The 22,729-nt window shown below is 38.7% G+C and overlaps 1 protein-coding gene across 2 annotated transcripts in view; it reads right to left on the bottom strand.

Moving 5' to 3' along the window:
* Window positions 1-10,723, bottom strand: part of LOC137958915 (protein FIP1-like) — an 80,606-nt gene extending 69,883 nt beyond the window's left edge. For both annotated transcript variants that reach the window (XM_068806123.1, XM_068806124.1), the window contains exons 1-3: window positions 10,375-10,723; window positions 7,444-7,535; window positions 7,209-7,313 (exon numbers count right to left, since the gene is read on the bottom strand). In XM_068806123.1, the coding sequence (XP_068662224.1) occupies window positions 7,209-7,313; window positions 7,444-7,535; window positions 10,375-10,430 (253 nt within the window). In that variant the 5' untranslated portion in view covers window positions 10,431-10,723. The remainder of the gene's footprint in view (window positions 1-7,208; window positions 7,314-7,443; window positions 7,536-10,374) is intronic.
* Window positions 10,724-22,729: the final 12,006 nt, after the last annotated feature.

Here is a 22,729-nt window from a genome sequence, read left to right as displayed (position 1 = left end):
GAAATAATTTCAGCGACTCTCTCTGAGGATTCTAACTTGGCGCTAAACCGCATTTGGTTGCGCTCTACCTCGAGTCCCCAAGGAATGAAAGTTGAGCAAGCAAAGATCATCATTTTTCCAAGGCTGAGGACAGTAGACCCAATAAGCATCCGACAGGTGGCAAGGAGATCCGCAGGAAAGCAAAACTAGATACCAATACGACTGAGAATCGACGTCCAAATCCCCCAAGACAAAGGGCATAAGAGTAGGTGGTTGATGGTTTCCTCTGCAGATCGGTAAAATGGACAAATGGTGTCCACCCTGAGTTGGCCACGCTTCCTAAGATTGTCACCTGACAGAATTTTGTTCAGGCAAGCGCTCCAAATGAAGAACTTTACTTTTAGGGGGCACTGAGATGCCAAGTGAAAGCCACCGCATGCAGGAAGCGGGTTAAAAACTTGATTTGAGAGGTCTCTATTTCAACCCATAGATATATTTATGCAACTTGCAAACTTTGTCGATCTCCCCTTGAACAACATACTCAGGAAGTCGCTCCATGTACCATAGAGAAAAGCATTTTTTTATATCTAGCTGAAACTAGGGTTATCCCTTAGCTACATAACAGAAATTAAAATCCGGACTGTTGTCATATGGGCTATTAGAGAAAAAACAAAAAATTCAATACAAATCCAGGGGTATTTTGGTCATTTTCCACATTAAATTTTTCTCTCATAGTATAGCTATTAGATAGAGAATGTCTTATTTTATCTCTAGTTAAAAATTTTCATGCAATTTAGGCATGTATTTTAGGAGATATCTAATTTTGAGTATTGAGGGACATTTTTGTCCTTTTGTAAATTTTCACTTAAACCCTGATTATAAAAAAGCTGGATGGGCCTTTCTGACTCGGATTCCAAGGCAGCAAAGTTGCTCCTCTTCCAGAACTCTTTATCCTCTTCTATGTTCTCCCTAATTCACATATTTTTCCTAGTATCAGAGCAGTAACACAAGTCTTGAACAGGTTTCTTTCGATTTTGTAGATCTTCTCTCCAATTTCAGAACTACCCTTTACATAGGGACATGCACATAAGATCCAAAAAACAGTATCTAAATAATCTGAAAATTACATCCTAACTACCCCAACTCCAAACTGTAAATTTGGGACCTCTGGATACAATAATACAGATTTAGCACCACCATGAAATGCCTAAAATACCCCAAACTTCTAACACCTATCAAAGGAGCAATTCCCAGTCCCAAGGGATACAAAAGAAAGCAAGTACATCAAAAAAATCCTTTCACACCCTAGAGGTAATGCATGCTACCGATTTGGTGAGAAAGGGCATACGTCTAATACTTTCACCTAGGGGTGGCATTGAGCCGAGTCGAGCCCGAACTTGCCTATGTTCGAGCCGAGCTTGATTTAAATAATTCGAACTCGAGCTCAAGCCAAGCCTAGCCACAAGCCTAAAATGGTAATCAAGCTCGAGCCCAATAATTTTAACCGAGCTCGAGCGCAAGCCGAGTTCGAGCTCCAGCTTATATTTAAAATTTTGCATAAAATACAAGTCAAATAAATTTTATATAAAATTACGCATACATTTTACATAAAATTGGGCATAACCTCTACTTAAAATTGGACATAGCCTCTATATATTAACCCTGCATAAAATTATCTATGCACTATACATAAAATTATTCATAAAAGCTGCATAATTATGCATAAACTTTATTCAATAATCAAACACAAAAACATTCCTTTGAAAAGCAACGCTAGTTTTGTGCATTTGTACTCAATCAGATCGTTCTGATTCAAGGACTAGAAAACCAAATCATGAAGACAAAGAAAAAATTTAAGAAAAATGGTGTTGGATGACTTAATCGTATGCCCATTTTCGTTTTTTCTTCGGAGCATGGATTCATACAACAGCAGTTCTGCAATGCTACCAATTTGTTCTTTTGAAAAACTTTGAGTGGAATTAGCATTAAAGAGAGTACCTCAAACAATTTGAGTCTCTTCTAGAGCCATGAGGAAGAGACAATCGGAGTTCAAGAAACAGTTTTTTTTTCACGTGCTTATGATCTCGCACGTACAAAATCGCACGATGTCTTCACACGCAGGGGGTGAAAAATTATCTCCCCTAACTTAGGTCTCTGGTTTTCCGCCGAGACGACGCAGGAGGGCAGGTGGGGTCTAGCGGTGCCGGCAAGGAGCTGTCGTCAGGGCTGACGGATTCAACAGAAGCAGCGATGAAGGCAGACAAGGGGAGGAAGAAATCGAACCGAACAGTGGCAAAGGCGGCCGGCGAGCAATTGTCAACGGCGACGGAAGCGGCCATAGCAACGAACGGGAGGGGCTCGACGGTGACTAGGGGAGGAAGAATCCCCCCCCCCCCCCCCCCCCCCCCTCACTCCCGACTCCCGCGAGGGGCTGTCGACGACTCCCACCTCCCGCCTCCCGACTCCCGAGGCCTCGTTAAGTTAACAAGCCGGCTAGCGAGCTTTCGAACCGAACCATGGTTCACTCGAACTCGGCTTGTTAACTTAAACGAACCTTATCTGGATCTTGAACTCGGTTCGAGATCCAGATAAATCGAATCAAACCAAGCCAGAACCAATCCGAGCTCGAGCCGCTCACGAACCGGCTCGGTTTGATGCCACCCCTACTTTCACCCAACCTCGAACCAAAGGATGAATGTGTTATCCCGCAAGACCAGCTTATAGATTATTTGGTTGATTATGATGAAGATCTGAAAGATAAGTACTGTATGTACAAGAGGCTTATGTTGAAGAAGGAAGCAGTTGTAAAGTAGTAGAAAGACTCCTGCATACAGCCAAACAACTTCAACAAGATTCACAATGCCACAAAATGTCTTGGACCAAATGCATAGTAAAAAGATTAGCGTGTGATCTAGTGGAACATAGCAATTGTGAAGAAAATATTATAGGTAAGGTGATGATAGACAAGTTTGCCTTACATGTGTTGCATCATTGAAATCCCTTCTTAGCTTGATAAATACCAACAATAGATTACCAAGAAAAGTAAGGTGCCTCTTTCCATAGGTAATGTTAATTTTGATGTTGATATGGATATTACTCATTTAATTTTAGCGCGATTGTGGTGATATGATTATAATGTTGCCCAAAAAGGGAAGGATAGCATTGTTGTGATTCATAAGGATGAAAGAAAATTCTCCTTGCTCCTATTCTAATAAAAAACCAACCTAAAACTTCTAAAGTAGAGAGGGTTACTTTCTTCTCCCACGAAAATAAATAGAAGATGCTAAGGAAACTAGAGAGATGTATGTCTTGGTTAATAAAGGAGAAGAACCTCAACCTGTTATGATCCTAACTCACTTAAAGCCTTCATTTGTTGAGTTTAAATGTCTTTTCTAAAGAATAACCAGACAAGTTACCACCAATTAGAGACATTGAACATGTTATAGATTTAGTTGTCAGGTGCTCGTTTACCAAACTTACCCCATTATGAAATGAATCCCAAGGAAGATGTTCTATGAAGACAAGTTGAACAGTTGTTAAAGAAGGGGTTAATACAAGTGAGCATGAGCACTAGTATCGCTCCTACTTTACTTAACCCAAAGAAAGATGGTAGTTGGAAAATGTGTGTGGACAACAAGGTATTAACAAGATCACAATTAAATACAAGGTTCACATTCCAAAGCTAGATGACATATAAAATAAGTTGGATGGTGCTAAGGTGTTTTCCAAGATTGACTTACATAGTGGATACCACAAAATCAGAATAGGACCTGGCAAATAATGGAAGACTACTTTAAAAAAAAAAATTGAAACAATGCTAAATTTTTAAACTTAAGGATGATCTTTATGTCAGTTGGTCAAGCCTTTAGGACTTCCAAATACTCCTGACACTTTTAAGAAGCTTATGAACCTCCATAGGAGGGTAGCATCACTTGCCTCCTATCCCCGATATGGAAATCAATTCAAAAGCTCCTCCTAGTATTCAGAGATGCAACTTCTTTTCATATAAGCAATGGACATAACCTCCTCTTCGAGGATTTCCCAGGGCTCTCTTGAGTGGCAAGGGATCTCTTCTGCTCAATGACAGATTCTTGGAGAGACCACTCATGGAGTCTCACATTCCGCCGGGGATTAAATGATGAGGAAACTTCAGTTTTTTGCTCTCCTCTCCAAACTCAGCAGCATTACTTTCCGTGAGCATGCAGTAGATAAACTGGCATGGAAGCCCAGTATTAATGGTTGATTCACAGTTGCATCCACCTACTCTCATATCAGAAAGCAAGATTACAATATGCATGAGCACAAGGCAAACTTGGCATGGAAGCTCTCAGCACCTTGTAAAATCAAATTTTTCGTGTAGACGGCCATCAGGCTCACCTCTGACAACCTCCATAGCAGAGGCTACACAGCCCCAGATCGTACTTGTCCCCTCTGTGGTGTGTGCGGTAAGACAGTACAGCATGTTCGATTACATTGTGATTTTCTTAACAAGTCTGGATGAAGATCTTTCTGAAGATTGGACTCTAAATGGGGCCACATCAGGACAACTTTGGCACCTATGAGATGGTCATGGGGATCCGCCTTCCTAGGTTGGGCAAGTTAATTCTCTTAGCATGTCTTGCACATGTCCCATGGTGCCTATAGCTCAAGCGTAATAACTGGAGATTCAACTCCAAGACTAGTACCCCAGAAAGCACGGCTTCTCATGCAATGGGCCTCATCTCGAGTTGGTTACATACCAGGAAGGAGTTTGCCTATCTATCAGGTGTTTCCCTTCAAGAAAATTGAGGTTTGATCGCGCATATGGCGGTCCTTGCAAGACTGCAATTATGGCCACCTGGGATCCTCCCCCTTGCAACAGCATCAAACTCAATTTTGATAGCAGTGCTTTAAGTTGTCTTGGGCTGGTTGGAGTAGGTGGTGGTTTCAGAAACAGTAGTGGAGACCCTATTCTATCCTATGTAGAACCGGTGAGCATTGCTAATTAAAATACTCCTGAAGTAAGTGCTCTTCTATTCGGCCTCCAAATCTTCAAAGAGCATCTCCAAGGCAAGTTGTGAATTGAAGGAGACTAAAAGACTATCATCAGCTAGTGTTCCAAAGATAGCTCCCCCCTAGCACCACTTGCCTATCAATGATTGTAGTGCTGACATTGTGTCATCCATTCATTGTAATTGGAACCTCGTTCCTAGATCAACCAATTCTTTGGCTGATAAATTGGCAAAATTCGGAACCTCCCAGTAATCTCTCATTGTTTGGGAAGGCTTCCCCCCCTTGTAATCTGCTTGTTTGAGCTTCTCTTAATAAAATTCAGAATTATTTCAAAAGAAAAAAAGAAGAAGCTTATGAACCATTTTTTAAAACCTCTTATAGGGAAGTGTGTGGTGGTCTACTTCGATGATATCCTTATTTATACCCCAAGTGAATCATCTTCAGTCTTCTTTTTCTATTTTAAAAGAGCACAAATTGTACATCAACTTCAAAAAGTGTAGTCCTATGATGAGGCAAGGTGTTCTTGGGTATGTGGTTAATGACAGGGGCACAAAAGTTGATTTAAAAAAGGTAAAAACTATTAGAGATCAACTTTAATAATAAATAAGAGAGGTCTTTCTCAGGTCTTGCCATGTTTTATAAAGCATTTGTCTGCAATATCAGCAGCAGAATTAGTCCCATCACAGATTGTTTAAAGAAGGGTAAGTTTGAATGGACTCCAAAGACTGGAAAGAGGTTTTCAATGATACAAGATAAGTCTACGTCTATGCATGTTCTTGCCATTCCGAGCTTTGGAAAACAAAGCCCATGAAAAGGTGAGATTGGTGGCAATACACAAACTTATGGTAAGGGTGGCAGATTAGCATCTCTTCATATTTCATTGGCTCTCATCATTAAACCAAGGGTGGCAGTTGCACCAGTTAAAAATCAAAAATGTTTTTTATGTATGAAGATCTTGCTAAGGAGGTGTACATGGAGCAACCTCCTGGGTTTATTACTTAGGGGAGGAGAATAAGGTTTGAAAATCGAAGAAAGTGATCAATCAACTTAAACAAAGTCCAAGATCTTGCTTTATAAGTTCAGCAAGGTTGTGCCTATTTTTGGCTTCAGACACAATCACCCAGACCACTTGATTTTTGTGCTTAAGAGAGACACCGGTGTTGTGATTTGATAGCATATATAGATGACATAGTCATCTGAGGAAGAAACAAACAAGGGATAGAGGCGATAAAAGTTTACTAAAAAAGACATTTTCAAACAAAATATTTGGGATCACTAATGTATCTCTTCAGCATTGAAGTGGCAAGAAGCAAAGAAGGGGTTGTTTTGTCATAAATTAATTTTTTGATTGAAACATGGTTACTTCATGCCAAACTAGTGGACACGCCTAAGGAAAAAATGCTTATGATGAATAAAGTCCACAATTAAAGAATAAAAATAAGTATAGATGACTTGTTGGCAAGCTGATCTATGCTATCGTCACTCGACTGTGATCTATGGAACCAGTCCACAGTTGATCTATAATTTATTAGAGTCAAGGGTAGATTAGTTCGACAACTTGGTGTTCAGTTATAGGTAGTTACACGTTGCATCATGTATAAAAGTGAGGGGTGAACAGTTTAGGCCTCAATCTCCTACTTTTACAGTAGCTAAAATCTATTTTCTGGTTTTTCTGTCCCTCCAACTTCAATTCTCTTACTAGCTTGCAGTTTTTCAAATAATATAAAAAGTAGGGCCCAATTCTACTCCAAAATAACAAGCCATCATAGAAGGGACTAACACCTATCACATAAGCATAACACATTCCAGGTCACACCAAATGTGGGACATGCGAGTAGAATTACAATAGGCTTTTTTTTTTTTAACCAGTTCATTATGGCAGCAATTTAAAGCAGTGTCTTTCCCCATATTTGCAGAACTTCATTTCAATTTCAAAACTTCTCCTCTCCCTCTCATCCCCCACCCCACCCCCCTCTCCTCCTCCTCCTTATTATCCGCTCCCTTTTTCTTGTCTCACTTTTCCCACAATTTCTCTCAAAATTTATGTTTCTTCTTCTCTCAACATTGACACACACAAGCTTTGGATATGTTTTAATAAGGAGAAATATGCTAAAAATCAATAACTTGGCAATAGAACACCAAACCAAATTTTCCATAAATGGAATTCCAAATGCAGTGATGCCTCAGTCACTTATATTAGTTTTAGATAGGCAAGAGAAAAATGTATCAAGCAGCACCTGTGATAACCAAAAGAAGAACATTGCAACTACAAAGCAATGAAGGGGCCAATCCCGATATTGGGTGAAACAACCAGGGCTCTGCCACAGCCAGTGTAGCATAACCTGCCTAGAAAGAGAAAAAAAAACTATAATCACTTTATGTTATGACATAAAAAGTTCTTATCAAACCATTAAGATCAATATGCATTTGCCTCCTAAACTATGTAGTAGCTTTCTAAGTCAAAAGAAATACTTGCCAGTAACAAACAGTACATGATACTCCCAAGAATGCTTGTAGGCTGCCTAAGGCCTGATAATGGAGCTTCATGTAATACGTCAAGAAACCTAAATTGGTAGTATGGAAAATATTTCATAAGTAACGAGAACTACTCAATCTAAAATAGATACCCACAGACAAAATCAGAAAATTTGTTCCACTATTTTATCAAGATAGTAAGTTAAACTGTGAGTACTGACTTAAAGACAAACCGCTCCAGTTCCTGTCACAATAAAAAGTGATCACATAAAATGAGTGTCAATTTATCACAATAAATAACGTTAAAAAATATAAAAGCTGCTTTTGTTTTGGGAAATGGTGATGCAATTTTATTGCTTATATAAAGAAAAAATTACAAAATTTGATGGAGAGGAGAACCTCAAGCCATGTATACAACTGAAAAACAATTCCCTACCAGCAGAGTGCATTGATACACCCTAATATGCTGCCATTGTGGCTTGGGCCTTTAGCTCAATGATCACATGGGGGGTTCTAGGGTGAGATATTCAGTTCAACTCTCACCAAGGGGGGCCTTTGATTGTATAATCAACATTCAAATATATATATATATATATATATATATATATATATATATATATATATATATATATATATATATATATATATATATCGAATACGAAAAGCCATTTGGTGTAAAACATGCGAAACACTATCTCAGTCGTCTGATCATGATCAACGGCTATCTCAGCTGCCCAATCATGCCGCCCGATCATGATCGGACGGCAGAGATAGCCGTTTCGCATGTTTCGCACCAAATGGCTTTTCGTATTGGATCAGCCGTGTGTGTGTGTGTATATATATATATAATACCGTTGGAAATTAAGCCCATTATAGATGGGAATGATTTCATCAAAGACACGCAAGTCTCCAAGGGGGAGGAGATCTATCTTGCCTCAAGCCAATGACATTAGTTGAGTCTCCTTCGATTATTACAGAAGAGCTAAGGACTGAGAATCAAGCTAGACCCCATGCAAAAGGGCTTGAGTTTCTGCTTCTATGGAATTGCATAGTCCAAGGACTCTGCAGAAATGGTCCTAATCACTCCCTACAAAAGCTGCTTTAAAAGATAATTTTATGCAGACTCTTAAGTGATTATACTTAGATTGGAAACTTTCTAGGTAAACTAGAATCTACATTAAGGTCAAGCAAATAAGTAATTCTTGTAACTGCTATTTAAACACAATCCAATCAAACAAGGTGTGACCCAACCATTTGGTCGCCCTAAATGTTTACCCTCCACCAAGTAATCTAACTTAAACCTAAAAAATGATTAGCATATGAAACCCTAACAAACAGAAAAAAGAGTTTGTGCTATTTAACATAATGATTACAAGCTAACTAAAAGATTACAAGCTAAATTGAAAGGAACACTTGTCATTCCTTGATTCATCAGAGACTGAGTCCATGTCCTCCTACATGGACTCCAGGTATTCAAACAAAGTCTTTCAGGTAGTAGAGGGAGATTCTTCAGTGATCATCTCTTGATTTTCTTCCACAAAGAAGCCTCCATGGAGACTTCTTCAGAATTATGATGAGATCAAGAGCATTTGTCAGAGTTTTTAAGTTGGATGCGTTCACAAAGCTAGTGGAGCTAACTCTATTACAGATTCATTGGTGTGAAATGGTATTTCTTTGGATAGTGTCTTAGTTGGATCTTCTTTCGTTTTCATGATCATTGATTGTAATTTAATTTCTTTTTTCATTTGTTGGTGGTTGAGCTAGTATGAGGTTACTCTTTCCTCTCTTTTCTCAATGAAATTCTCATTATTCTAAAAAAAAATGGCATTCCTTATTGGCATATCAGAAGTCAGCATGATCTAAATAGAGATAATGATAACATGTTGAACGCCTCTATGGTTCATTTTAAAAATCTTTTTTTCAATTCTGATTAATGTGACTTCATACAGAGTGTAAAGAAATTTGATTATCATTTACCCTCCTACAGAATCAATTTTGTCATGATAGGAAAAATTCCTGGTAATAGTGCATGACTAGAAATCATGTGGCCTTGTGGATTGGACCTCTAGCTCAATGGAGGCAGGGGTTGTATTTGTTTATAGTGCGAAGACTTGAGTTCAAAATAAAAAATAGCAATGTAATTGACTAGAAATTTTGCTTCATGCAGAACCTAAAGGGATCATATGAAAGGTTTTCCAGAGAAGGCACTCTGGGTAAACTAGATTCTACACAAAGGAACTACTATTTAAACTAGACCCAATCAAATAAAGTACATACTAACTATTTCGTGGTCCTAAATGACCAAGTTTATGTAACTTAAGCCTATAGAGAGATTAACAAATGAAACCCTTACAAACAGAACAAAAAAAATTTAATATTTATAAAAAGATTACAAGATAAATTAAAAAGAAGACTTGTCATTCCTTATTGGCATATCAGACGTCAGTTTGCTATAAAGATATACGTAACATGTTGAACCTAACTACTGTTCAATTTAACAATTTTTTCCCAAATGTGATTGATGTGCACTTGCAAAAAAATATGAGTATCATTTACCCTCCTACAGCTTCACTATCAATTTTATGATGATAAGAAAAATTATCATTTGGCAATTCTGGCTCAATGGATGCGGGGGCTGTTTTTGTTGCTGGTGGGAGATCTTGAGTTCAAGGCTCACCAGGGCATGGGGTTCAACATTTAAATAAGAAAAAAAAAGTCTGTAATTGAGTTGATCTGTCAATCAGAATAACCACGAGTTATCAGAGACGAACATCATTGCTGAGACGGTATTCTGACATAAGCCACTCGCAAAAAAAAAATTGTCCAAATGAAATGAGAGTTAGAAAGTCCCACACACTTAGGACTTCCAAAATTAAACCTCCGATATGGAAATGGTATAGCATCCACAGAACAAAAATGACGACTTACAGATTATCTTCTTCGGACTGATTTAAAGTAGAAGTGGAGCGCCTCTCGTGAGACATCTAATCCGATTTCAGAGGAATCCGACCGTTCACAACACCGAGAATCAAAGAGTTGTCAATTTCTTCAGTTGTCAAGAACCACAAAGCACAACCAACATGGCCTAGCAGCCTATGTGAACCTTCCTTTCTCCGTCCTGCGAAAACCTTGAAAGTCCAGCTGAATTCCTGAAACTATTTCCGATAATGCTCAATTGCACGGGAAAAGAGCAACGGGTGCTGCCGTGATCCTAGTCTCGCTATTCTCATTTGGACCTTTTGCTGGAAACAATAAACATTCTGTAAGCATTTCTTCGCTTTCGTTTCATGGTCTCGTAAATATTAGACGGCCTTTGGAATCCTTAAGAGCGCTGAGGGGTACCCCGTACCTGTATCCCCAACACGTGCTGGCCATCCGTACATATCGAAAGTCAGGAGTATTGAATACGGTCATGAGAGCCAATACGTGGGGTGGGCGTCGATTCGGGTTAAACAAGGAACCTCACCCGACCCAAAAGAATTGGTTCGGGTTTTCTTCCTCATCCTGCAGGGAGGAAGAAGTTGCAGAAAAAACACATGCGTGTTCGGGGCAGATACGACCAAATTAACTTCGATATGATTTTTCAAAAGTATAATTTGTATATTAAAAATAAAAAGAGAACTTTTTTTAATTTTTAGAAAAAATTTCTTCCCTCCCACTAAGAATTAATCAAATTTCTTTCTAAGTGTTTTTTACGTTACAATTTTCCTAATGTTTCTAACTAGAAGACCGCCCAAGAAAAAAAATAGGAGGAGAAGAAAATCTGGGAGAAGAAGTTTATTCTCTTCTCATTTTTCTCCCCTTATTTTCTCCTATGCTCCTTATTTGTCCTCTTTTAATTCTTTTCTAGCCTCCTCTTTGCCTCCATCATTGTCAGAGATATAAGACCATTTTAAGACCAAGGGCAAAGGAAAATATGGTAAGATCACGATTTTTTTTTTTTTAATCACTCACCTTTTGAGTTTATCCTCCATGTTGTCCCACTCACAAAGGAATATAAAAGTCAATAGTCCAAACTAGAAGCAATCTAAGGATTATGCATTATTTTTTTCTATTGTTCTCTTCTTTCGTTTAATTATTGTAAAGAAGCCTAATTTCTACTATTTTTTACATTTGTTCTCATTTTATTTCTCTAAAAATAGAGAAACCATTCGGTTTTTCTCACCTCTATTCCAATCGGATTTTCTATTCTAAGTCCCCTTCATTCTAATTTTTCATTCCAATTGTTGGCTCAGGTAGCTTCATAAGAGGCAAGTGAATTGATATAATCAAATTAAAAGTGAGTTGTGTGTGTAACTAAAAAGTTTATGCATACAAGCAATTCAAGTTAAATATAACATGCACACACCACAAAGACAAATAAATTTTTTGTCACCAATGTTTTCCCAGTGGTAGTCATTGCCCTCTTTCTTGGTAAAATTTCAACTACATACTCTAATAGCTAGAAATTATAAAAGAGATTTCAACTCTCTTTGGCCATGTGTAGCTCAATACATGATTTCTACAATCCCAATCTCCCTGAGAGATTACTGCTAGATTTTATCTCTAGTTAGGTGTTATCATGTCAATAGTTGGCCGAGTCATGCAGAGGCGTAGGGTTGAGTCAATTAGTATTAAGTTAATTATTTTTCTTTAATTTACTTTTACTTCACTTTATTTTGGTTGAAGAGTTAATATGTCGTAAGGGCATTATTATAATATTTTATCTTGAACCTTGTTAACGTCAACGCTACTTAAGGGGTGAAAGAAATGAGAAAATGTAAGTATTGATTTAGAGTAAACAAAGGTTTTGAGTCAGGGGTGTGCGTGTCTTCTTAATGAACCTAGGGTTTTCAAACCTCCCTTCGACTTGATTCTTCTTTTTTCTTCTTCTTCCCTACGAATCACAGTGTGAGATTCGGGACCGTAACAACTGGTATTAGAGCAGGAACACAATGAGCGGTTCTTCATCCCGAAAAAAATGGCTGGCCATACTTGATCTATTGGAAAAAATACGCACAAGGGTTTTAGCATTGGAAGAAATACGCACAGAGGTTTTAGCATGGTGTGAATCTTCCATTAAAATTTATGAGGAAGGGGCCAAGCATGGAAATCCGAAATCAGGGACCATGAAAATCTCTGAGCAGGGAAGTACAGTGAAAAAATCCCGAGCATGGAAATCCGAAATTAGGGACCCAGAAAATCCAAAATCGGAGGTTTATTTTGCAAAAACCTCATCAGTAACGGCTGATTTGGGTTCGACATAAAAAAAAAACTCCTCACGGCAAGCAAAACCCCTTCCCGGATAGGAAACGAAAAATTTTCTAGAGACTTTTCCAACTAGGAAACGTTTCTGACCTACCTCTTTATCGAAATTTTTTTGACCTAACATCTCCAAGCTTCTCCGAGTGGAGAAGCCCCATGTGGCTGCTACTCGTCGTCGGGAACAGGTCAGTCTCTCACTTTCACTCTTGCTCTCGGCATCCCAGTGGGAAGCTGAATTGAACAACTTTTGGGGTAAGTTTCTGAGATGACTTTCTCCGAATTTTGTCTTGCTCGTTCTCAAGTCTCTTGATTTTTTAAGAAAACACTCTCGAATTGAGTTGATGGTGTTCCATTGGGCTGAGAAATAGAGGGGTTACTCTCCTAAGCTAGAAGGGATAGTCTTGCTTCTTGTTGCATATTATTTTGCATATTATTTGGCCTAGGTTGCTTCATTAGGCAGGGGAATTAGAAAATGACCTATAATTTTCTTGCAATATTTCGAGAAGATAGGGAAAATGGACAAGACCGTGTAGTTGTTTGATGAAATACCTGAAGGAAATGTGGGTTCTTGGATTAGTATAATTGTAGGGTATGCTCATAAAGGGCAAGGAGGCTTGTGCCCAGTGGAAGGGGTTAAGCTTGATGGGGTTGCTGTTATTTCAATCCTCTCAGCTTGTGGCAAGTGGAAGGGGTACATACAAGTTAATTGTGGCCAGTGGAAGGTGTACATACAAGTTAATTGTTTCAAAAAGGTTTTATTACTGTTTCCAACACTACAAGTCCTGGGTTTAAAGCCTAATCAAATTAATGTAGTGGCTGGATGTGAGTCTCATGGACGTAGAGACTTGAAGGAGTCACTCAAGGGTCATGAAGTACGACTCTTGACCAGGTAGACATGGCCAGCACTTGACTTTCCAAGGGTGAGAAAGCACAAATTTATTGAGCCTCTTCCAATTACTGTTGGTTGTTAAGGTGCTTGCAATTATTGCAAGACAAAGCATGCTCCTGCATGGATGTATATATCATTTACTTTGAAGGATTGAAATTATCATCCCAACCCATTGGCAGTGGGGCTTGTGTGCAGAAGTTAAACAAGCAAAGTTCAACAGCCCGTTATGTAGATATGGAATTGGATTTTTGTGAAGGACTGTACTCTGCAATTTTACGATTATCCCGTGACGACCGGGGCTTACTATAGGATATTGTTTATACATTATGTATGCTGCATGATGGGATTGACTTCCCCTCTTTTGCTTTGTATCTAAACAGAAACTCTTCTCCTGGTCAGATCTTGACACATATGGTTTACATCTTCCTCCTAAATCTGACTCTCCTTTGTCCCCCAAGGCTTTTGCGGTTACCGGGGACATATTGTATTCTGCCAATGTTGTGTAGGTTCAGACACGATGTGTTGAATGGGCTCCACTCGTAGATTTTGTTAATGAGGCAGTCCTAAGTTTAGAAGCAGCAGTGGTCAGGGGTGCAAAACTCAAATGCAAGACATATGAAGCAAAATTATCTATTGTTTTGGGCAATACATATAGTCTTGTGCAGGATGTTGCTGATTCTTACCTCACAACGACAACAACAAATGTAATTTGTATTCTTGCTGTAGGTGCGATTCTTGGAGCTCTTGAGATTGACAAATGGGTTCAATTCTACATAACAAGGAACAAGTTGGAACTGACTGTTAATCTAGGAACTACCTTTATGAATTTATATGCAAAATGTGAATTATTAAATATCTCTTTGGCGGTAATTGATCAGATGCTCCAGAATATTTTTTTTCTTTAACAGCCTTAGTTCTGGGTTTTGATAGTAATGGATCTATAGAGGAAGCTGCTAGTTTTGCAGCACATGGGTTATGCCGAGATTCACTAGAAATGTTAGGTAAAATGAAAAATCATGTCATTGGACTAGATGAGGTCACTTACCTGCATCTGTTCAATGCTTAAGCTCATGGTATTTTAGTAAAGAATGTCGGGTAATTTGTTGAACATGGACTGGTTCCAAAGACTGAAAACGATGCATGTTGGGTGGCGGTTCTCAATCAAGCAGGTCAGTCCTAGTATATGCCAACTGAAGAGGCTATTGGGTTCTTCAAAAATATGAGGTCTACAGGTGTTAAGCTAGAGCGTGTTGTTGTTATTTCAGTCCTCTTCACTTGTGCCCAGTTGAAGGACTTTGACAGTGGTCTATGGTTTCATGATTTGGTTCATATAAACAATATTCCAATGAGTAGCAATTTAATAGTGATCTTGATTGACATGTATGCCAAATATAGCGGCATCAAATATCCTTATTCTATTTTTGATAGCAGGGACCAGCAAGTTCTACCAGCATGGAATGCTCTCATTGCTGGTTACTGTAAATTTGGAAACCTTACAAGTGCTCGCTCCATCTTTTATCAAAGGGACAAGAAGAAAATATTCGTCTCGGCCTTGTGTTGCAATTTTTGTGGAGCCATAGCAGCTATGTATTTTTCAGCTTGTGTGCTAAATCTTCATGCAGATGTAGGGTTTCTCATCTTCTTGGCGGTTTTTCTCGTGGTAGTTACGTTGACATGGCACTATGGAACCATGAAAGAGTTTGAGTTCGAATTACACAATAGGGTTTGCATGAACCGGCGCATTGATCTCAGTCCAAGTTTGGGAGTTGCTTGTGTCCCAAAAATTGGATTTATATCCACAGAATTAGTCAGGGTCGTACCCAGTACTGCCGCGGCTGCTTGTGGAGTTCAAAAGGATATGCTGAGTGCTCCAAGAGCAACAATTTATGCACAAAAAAGTGAGGGCACACTGGAAGATATTGGGCAGACATCAGTATTTATGAATGTTGGGATTTCAAAACTCAAAGTTGTGTCTCAAATTGAAACTGCCCATCCAATGGTATGTATTGTGTATGATGATGCCACCCAGTTTCATGACATGCCTGTTAAGGTACTTCAGGTGGATGATGCTAGCAGAGTTTTTGACCAAATCTCACAGAGGAATTTAATTTGTTACCATGCAATGCTGGGGGAACACTATCTTCATGGATGTCTTGCAGCAATGGTGGGTTTATTTTCACATGGGGTTCAATAGATTCTGGTGGAACGTCTTCTTAGCCAGTCATGGTCTTGGTAAAAGGGAGCAGGTGATAGTTCAGACTATTATTTGGTTGTTTGCCCGTGTGGTGGTTTGCGGCTGCGAGTAATGCTGGTCATGCTAAAAACAAATTTGCTTTTCAAGCAAAACATTCGGCCAACGGGGGAGAACCAGGGGAGGGTTTTGGATACCGCAATCTCTCCATCTGAGGTGTTACATGGCAATGCTTACACAACTTGTGTCGTCTAGCGGGTTGAGCCACAAATGCTACTTGGGGAGACGTGGCGACATTTCGGCTTGCATCCCTACCTTCGAACTTGAGGACATACTCTTTCTCCAGGAGGGGTGTAATGTTATGACCTTAATAGCAGGTTGAGTCATGTAGAGGCGCAGGGTTGAGTCAATTAGTATTAAGTTAATTGCTTTTCTTTAATTTACTTTTACTTCATTTTATTTCAGTTGAAGAGTTAATATGCCGTAGGGGCATTTTTGTAATATTTTATCTTGAACCTTGTTAACGTTAACCCTACTTAAGGGGTGAAAGAAATGAGAAAGGGTAAGTATTGATTTAGAGTAAACAAGGGTTTTGAGTTCTCCTCAATGAGCTCAAGGGTGTGCATTCTCCTTAATGAACATAGGGTTTTCAAGCTTCCCTTCGACTTGATTCTTGTCTTTTCTTCTTCTTCCCTACGAATCACCGTGTGAGATCCAGGACCGTAACATTAGGTCTTTCTATCTGGATTAAATTGGTTCTAGATGAACCTTACACAAATACAAATAAAAGAAAGGTAAAAATTACACCTTTACTTGGAAAGCTGATTCTCCTTGAGAAATTAGAGTTTCCTCCTCCTTTGTAGCACGATGTGAAATGATCAAGGAGCTTGGACTATATGAATGCAAGGATCGATTGAAAGAGAAAAAAGGATTTTTCAAAGTGTGGGGCTCTCTCTTTCACTCTAAATCACTTTTAAGGGAAATTTTCAAGATAATGAGTAATGGCTTGAGGATTTGCTAATTAATGCTCATTCACTTCTCTACACAGTTTGGTGGGGTATTTATAACTTTCCCAACTCAAACTAGTAGTTATTTGTCCTTTTGTAAAAATCAGTATTTTGATTAATTGATCATTGTAAAGTGATTGATTGATCAATTGATCAATTGATCATAACGACTACTTTTCTATTAGATAATGACTTATTGATCTATAGACTAATTGATTAATATATTACTAGTTGATTGATCATTGCTAGTGGTTGATCAATCATTCGAGATTCCTTCTAGTTGTGCATTACAAGTATCATTAATCAATGTATTTTCCTATGATCAATTATGCTTTATGTTTTGTACTGGCAAAGTTCTGACTGATCGATCAATCGGGTGGGATGATCGATCATTCCATGAAAAATTACCTTGCCTAGGCAAGATGACCGATCAATCAAGTGACATGATCAATCATGCGTTATAGCATGAAATGGCCATGTCCTGAATGATCGATCAATCGACTATGATCATTCTTTATATTTCTGGTGTTGGAAGATGGGCCCAACCTACACAACCAAGGAAGGTTCACATGTCCAAGTGTGTGGAAGATGGGCTCAAGCTCACAAATCAAGGAGAAGGGCCACATGCCCACACAGTGGTGGCATGATGGTAAATAAAGAGTCATCTCATAAAGATGGCAATAATGTAATTATTTTATAATTTATATCTCTTAAGCACTCTTACTAGGGTAAAGGGTATTCTTATAATGTTAGTACTTTTGATATCTATAAATACAACTTAGGGGGAGGGTTTGGACAAGTCCATTACCCTATTCTTCCTCCTCTTTTCTCCAAATTTGTCACTTTTCCTTTTTTCCTCCTAAAACCTTCTCTCTGCAACTCTTCTTCTTGTTCTCACCCTTTAATCCTCTTCTACTATGATTATACATCATGGAATCCTAAGTTTCAACATGGTATCAGAGCGGGCAATGGTTTGAGATGTAAAAGTAGAAGAAGATGTTAGGAATTAGACACCCTAATTTCAAACTAACGAGAGTAATAATAATAAACGCGAAAGAATGGAAAATCAAGCACAAAAAAGCACAACAAGATTTATACGGTTTCGCCTCAAGACGAGACTACGTCCTGTCTTCCGCTGCTGTAGTAATCCGCTATGAGGATGAAATAGTTTACATGAGAAATCGCACACTTACAGATGTTTCACTCTAGCTTATTGGGCTGAAACTTGAGATGCTCCTCGGATTAAGATCATAAAACCCTAATAGTGGCGCCTATTAATTTAAACAGAAAGTTAGGGCAACCGCAGTACAAGAGAAAAATTCCAAAACTACCCTTAATGAAACAATAATCAGTATATTGTGGATCGGACAGGGGCTCTACCCCACACCCCCGGGAGGGAGGCGGTTTCAACCGCCACAACGACCTTACCGCAAAGGTCAATCCACAACCAACTCACCGTAAGACATTAATTATACTTCACAACTTAACAATCTCCCACTTGGAGACTAATCCATCATCAATATCTCCTCTGTAGCGTCAACAATATCTCAATCCTTAGAGAGAAGTCCAACTAAAGTTGCACACAACTTCAGTTTCTCGATCGTAATAGTCTTTGTCAACATATCAGCCAGATTTTGACTCCCTTGAATATTCTCAAGTGCTAAAACAACGTCCTCTAGAGCCAATCTAATGAAGTGATAATGCACCTGTATGTGCTTTGTTCTGGCATTATGAACATGATTTTTTGCTAAATGAATAACACTCCAATTTTCACAATACAACGCATTCTTCCCATGCTTAAGACCTAATTCTTCCTAGAAAGACTGCAACCACACTTTCCCTTTGCTGACTTCGGTCATAGTGATATATTCTACCTCAGTGGTGGAAAGAACAAATATCATCTACAACTTAGAGACCCAACTAACTGTTGTACCACCCAATGTGTATACGTATCCAATGGTACTCTTCCTACCATCAATATCTCCAGCCATGTCAGCATCTACATAACCTTGTAATCCCAAGTCTAAGTTTTTAGTGCCTCTCAAATACCTGAGAATCTACTTCACTATTTCCCATTGTTGTTTACCCGAATTACTCATATATCTGCTAACAACTCCAATACATGAGCTATGTCTGGTAAAGTGCACACCATGGCATATATGAGACTGCCAATAGCAAAAGCATAAGGAACGTTGGTCATTTTGGCTCGCTCCCGCTCTATAGAAGGCGATTGCTTCTTAGATAGTCTAAAGTGACTAGCTAAATGAGTACTCACTGGTTTTGCATCATTCATGTTGAATCTACTCAACACCTTCTTCACATATTCTTCTTGTGACAGTTTCAAGACATCAATGTCTCTAGTAATCCTTATCCCAAGGATTTGTTTTGTAGCACCAAAATCCTTCATTGCAAACTTCTTGGACAACTCCCTTTCAACTTATCTATTTCCTGTTTGCAAGTATCTACTATCAACATGTCATCAACATATAGCAATAGAATAATGTAGGAGTCTTCAAGCTTTTTCACATAACAACAATGATCTGTTTGGCACCTCAAAAAACCATTAATACTCATAAAGGTGTGTTAAACTTCTTATACCATTGTCTTGGAGCTTGTTTAAGACCATATAAGCTCTTTTGAAGTTTGCACACCATTTTCTCCTTTCCTTGTGCTTTGAAACCCTATGGCTGCATCATGTAAATTTCCTCTTCCAAATTACCATGAAGAAAGGTTGTCTTTACATCCAACTGCTCTAGGTGCAAGTCTTCATTTGCCACTAGTCCAAACACTATTCTAATAGTAATCAATTTTACTACTGGAGAGAAAATCTCAATCTAGTTAATGCCTTCTTTTTGTTGAAAACCCTTTACCACCAGTCTTGCCTTGTACCGTTTTCTATGACCATGTTCGTCTTTTATTTGGTACACCCATTTATTCTACAATGCCTTCTTCTCTTGTGGTAACTCTGTCAACTGCCATGTCTGATTGGATACTGGTGAATCCATCTCATCTTTCATGGCCAACTCCCACTTGGATGATTCACCATCTTGTACGGATTCCTCATACCTCTTTGGTTCACCTTTATTTGTCAAAAGAATATAATTCAGTGTAGGGGAGTACCTCAGTGGTGGTCTGCTAGTTCTGGCAGATCTCCTGAGTTCAGTCACAGGAATGTTGTGATTTACTTCTGGGGGTATGTTTTCCTGATCTTGCTGAACAATATTCTCCATCTCAATAACTGGAAGATCTCTCAACTGAATCACTTCAGACTTCTTAGCTTCATTTCTTGTGCTCTCAGAATCTGTTCTACATCTATGATATCTAGTTCAAACTGGGATCCCTACCATTACCTCCCAGCTTGAGGGGGAGAAGTAGAAGAAGATCAAGAAAGAGGTATTTTATTCCATATGTTGTTTATAAGTTTTATTCGACCAAAATATTCAAGAAAGGTGAAGCACAAAAAATAAATCTTTTGCATCTAAGAAGAAATTTTTGCATCAGATTATTTCATGGGTCCTTTTACAAGGTTTTTGATTTAGGTTCGTGTTATATGGGCCCAAACCCATTTCAGCTGCAGCTATTGTGTCTCTTTGGATGAGTCATTATTATTGAAGAAGTGGTGGCCTCAATATCCTTTCTCATACTATCCTTTATTTGACTCTCACAAATATCTATGGGCCAATCCTTATTGTAACCTTATGAGTGTTACTACGGTTGGGACACTATGATGGAGGAGCTTATTACTGCATCTATGTTACCCGTTAATTTCTACCTGTGAGAGTCGGTGCCTGGGTTGGGACACCATGATGAACGAGCTTATTATTATATCTATGTTACATCACCGTGATGGAAGAGCTTATTACTACATCTACGTTATACCCCCCTTAATTGGCATTTATTACTCCTACATTTGAGAGTCGTTGTCCTATAGAGGGACACAGTGATGATCAAGTTTTATTACACTTTTGAGCATTGCGTATAGACCCACTACCTACAGAAGATAGGACTATGCTCCAACCTACTGGAGTATGGAGCAATGTCATACGATTTGGAGTGATTTTACTCTCACTTATCTTATGCCAATTGTGCTTCATGGAAGAGCCACCGGCGTGAGGGGGAGTATTGGAAGATATGGATGACTACCATTTTATACAAAAAAATCCTATACATCATTTGCAGTAAGTTGGGAGTTCATGATGTTCTCTCACCCCCAGCTTGAGGGGGAGTATTGGAACATGGGCTCAAGCCCACACGACCAAGGAAGGCCCACATATCTAAGAGTATTGTAAGATGGGCCCAAACTCATAAGAAGTAGAACCCACCATGATTACCATGAGCTAACATCCTTATCACATAAGTTGGAAGATCAAATGGGACTCACAAAGATAACCACAAGCTGGTTGGAAGATCAATAAGGACTCACAAAGATAACTACGAGTTGGTTAGAAGATCAAGTAGGACCCACAAAGATAGCCACAAGCTAGCATCTTTATCTTATGGTCACGTTCTCATAGAAGAGTTCTAGTTTGAGTTATGTTGTCTTCTATTTATATTGAATTATTTAATTATGTTTGGATTTATCTTTAAGTGTTAGAGTTTGGGTGTAATTGGGATAAAGGTAATTTTATTGTAATTGGACTCTACTACCTTCCTCTATAATAAATAGAGGTTCATGTACTCTGATTATAATAAGTCAATGAAGTATTTCTCTTTTACATAAATTCAACAGATACCTTCAAGAGATTGAGAACAATGGTTGAGAATGAGACAACTTTGAAGATGAAGTGCTTGCAGTCAGTTAAGGGGGGAGAATACTTAGATGGTGATTTCAAGTGGTACTGTGCTCATAAGGGAATCAAGACGAAAAAAACCATTCCTGGAAAACCTCAACAGAATGGTGTGGATGAGAGGATGAACAAAACTTTTAATGAGTGTGCTAGGAGCATAAAATTATATGAGGGATTACGAAAGATGTTATGGTATGAGGCTATTAGCAGTGCTGCCTATTCGATCAATAGGGGTCCCTCAACACCATTGGATTGGAAAATACTAGAAGAGGTCTAGAGCGGCAAAGAGGTAAACTTTTCTTTCTTGAAAGTGTTTGGTTGAATTCTTATATTCACATTGATTCTGCTTCTAGAAGTAAACTTGATGCCAAATCTAAATTATATTTCTTTATTGGATATGGTGGTACCGAGTTTTGGTTATCGCTTCTGGGATGACCAAAGTGGTAAGGTTATCAGGATCAAGGACATGATCTTCAATGAAGGTGCCTTATATATAAAGATAGGTTGAGAAAAGAGTTTGAGAGCACAAGTCATGAAGCCAAGAAGTCTAAAGTGATTTAGTTGAGAGATCTTCTAGCTTTGCTCAGAAAAATCGGGATAACATACCCCCAAAAGTAAATCAAAACATTCCTGTGACTAAACTTAGGAGATCTGCAAGAACTAGCAGACCACCACAGAGGTATTCCCCTGCACTAAATTATATTTTCTTGACTGATAAAGGTGAACCAGAGAGTTATAAGGAAGTCGTGCAAGTTGATGAATCAACCAAGTGGGAGTTGGCCATGCGGGATGAGATGGATTCATTGTTATCTAATCAGACATGGCAGTTGATCGAGCTACCAAAAGGAAAGAAGGTCTTTCAGTATACATGGGTGTACCAAATAAAAGACGAATATGATGGCAGCAAGCGGTACAAGGCAAGACCGGTGGTAAAGGGCTTTCAACAAAAAGAAGGCATTGACTACACCAAGATTTTCCCTCCAGTAGTGAAATTGACTACTATTAGAACAATGCTTGGACTAGTGGCAAATGAAGACTTGCACTTAGAGCAGTTGGATGTAAAGACAACCTTTCTTCATGGTGATTTGGAGGAAGAAATTTACATGATGCAGCTATAGGGTTTCAAACCACAAGGAAAGGAGAAAATGGTGTGCAAACTTCAAAA

The sequence above is a fragment of the Aristolochia californica genome, unplaced genomic scaffold (assembly GCF_029961685.1).
Source record: "Aristolochia californica isolate CCGP_79_NKW_82.1479 unplaced genomic scaffold, dmAriCali1.0.hap1 SCAF_3, whole genome shotgun sequence".
Taxonomy (NCBI): Eukaryota; Viridiplantae; Streptophyta; class Magnoliopsida; order Piperales; family Aristolochiaceae; genus Aristolochia; species Aristolochia californica.
This window is presented reverse-complemented; position numbering and strand designations above follow the sequence as displayed.